Raw genomic sequence first — 2,056 nt, forward strand, 5'->3', positions numbered from 1 at the left:
CCACATAAGATATTTAATGATTCTTGTGCTGCCAGTAGTAATATTAACCATATATAATAAGTATAATATATATGTCAGGCATTTGATAGTTTTTTACTTCAGCCCAGTGAGGTAGAAAAAATATAAAACTAATGCTAAAAACTGTAATTAAGGAACTGTGAGATTTTGAAATCATCCATTTGTTTTTTAATGTTTACAAGATTAATATACTAACATTTGAAGTAAACTGCAAAGTAAGATTTATGGTAATAAAACAGTAACCAAATTTTAAAATAAAACCTATGTTCTAATTCCCTGCCTGTTATTTCACAAACCACTTTCTTGCGAGTCTGCACCCCTAATCCCTGTTGCCACTTCAACCCGCAGGTTGTGCGGGAAGGCGGAAATGTAGGTGCGTGTGCTTCGCGTGGAGCAAGGAGGTGTCTTTCAGGCTTTCCTGTTAGGACGTGGACAGAGCCACGCCTTTCCCGTGGCTCCTGCCTTCTGGAGAACGCAAGCGCTCCGTGGTCGTGTTTACCCCCCACTTTGCAGGCAGCTGCTGAGTGGTGCAGGGCTGTGTCTTGGGACCTGCCCTGTGCCTAGTGAAAGCGAGTGGAAGTGCCCTCCCCGCAGTAGCACGGCCCTCATGGCCTCTGAGCTGACCAGAATCAGAAAAGAGCTTCATGGGCTCTTTCTCATGTTCTTTTGGCTTAAAAAAATGGTGAATCTTGAAGGAGAAATGTAGTCCTGCAATGTGTCTTCCAAAAGCAAGTTTATCATTTGCTTTTAGGAAAGTGGAATTTTTCTGGAGAAATAATTTTTTATTTCTGGGGGCTGCGTATAAGCTCCTGTTCTCACTTGTACAGCTGCCCGCAATGTGTTGATGTTGGCAAGCCCTCTAACTCTGGTCCTGTGTCTAGGTGACCCTGCGGTCTGGGCTGGGCTGATGGCAGCCTGTCATGCAGATGACAAACTGGCTCTTGTGAACGACACCCCGCCAAAGAAGACGGATTTATACTTGGAGCTGTTATCTGCTGTCTCTGCTTCAAGTAAGTTGTAAGAAACATTTCTATAGATGATTTTAATCCGGCTCTTAACATGATTAAGTCAGGAACACAATAACTTCACTGTATATTGTTACAAAAATGTATTCGTTAAGGAGTTCATGCATGTATAGCTCTACAGAAATGTGACACATACTCTGTATATTTTTCTTTCCCTCCATCTTAGAATTACAATTTGTTCTGTGAGCTGAAATCTTTACTGTATAGCCATTTCCATGCTTGGAGACTTGATTGCACTTGGGTTTGAGCTGACCTAGAAGAGTCTACTGAAACCACTGAAATTGTGCCGTGAACATCCTGGGAGTAGTGACCAGAAGGGCCATTAAACTAGTAAGGTTTAGCCAACAGTGTCTCGTAACTATGAACACTTGCACTGAAGAGTGATCTGTATTTAGCATTATGAATAGGTTAACCAATTAGCCTATTTTTGTTTTCAATGAATAGTGTTCACCTTTTTTGTTGTCGTTTTCTTGAGGCAGGATCTTGCTATGTAGTTCAGGCTGGCGTTGAACTCACTTTGTAGTCCAGGCTGGTCTCAGATTAAAGGTGATCCTCCTGCCTTGGCCTCCCAAGAGCTGGGGTTATAGGTGTGCGCCACCATGCGTGGCTCCTTATTTTTCATAAACATCATTTCTGCCTTTCTTCAGATACTACCAAAACAGGATTTTAAAAGTGGGTCTGTCTGTCTGTCTGTCTGTCTGTCTTTCTTTTTTTTTTTTTTTGTATTTTAGGGAAGAGTCTACAGGGTGTTCAGGGTCTCACTACTAGATTGGACTCATAGTGATCCTCCTGTTTACAGCCTCCCAAGAGCTGGGATTACAGTTGCATGCCACCATGCTCAGTCTCAATTGCTGTCTCAGCGCACCCTGGGGGTGGGGCTAGCAGAGCAGGCCCAGGGATCGAATCCCCTGCCCCTGCACCTGCTTGTAGACACTTTAATCCGCTGAGCTATTTGGCTGGCCCTAAATGTAGGTTTTTCTTTACTGGTGTTTTGTGTTAGAAATAGTTTAATA

At 42.9% G+C, this 2,056-nt stretch overlaps 1 protein-coding gene across 1 annotated transcript in view; it reads left to right on the plus strand.

Annotated features, from left to right (window-relative positions):
- Positions 1-2,056, plus strand: part of Ttc37 (tetratricopeptide repeat domain 37) — a 79,843-nt gene that overhangs the window by 58,912 nt on the left and 18,875 nt on the right. The window contains exon 36 of the mRNA XM_023707671.1: positions 900-1,028. Coding sequence (XP_023563439.1) covers positions 900-1,028 — 129 coding nt within the window. The remainder of the gene's footprint in view (positions 1-899; positions 1,029-2,056) is intronic.

Source organism: Octodon degus, unplaced genomic scaffold, assembly GCF_000260255.1.
Source record: "Octodon degus isolate 3935 unplaced genomic scaffold, OctDeg1.0 scaffold00009, whole genome shotgun sequence".
NCBI classification, from domain to species: domain Eukaryota; kingdom Metazoa; phylum Chordata; class Mammalia; order Rodentia; family Octodontidae; genus Octodon; species Octodon degus.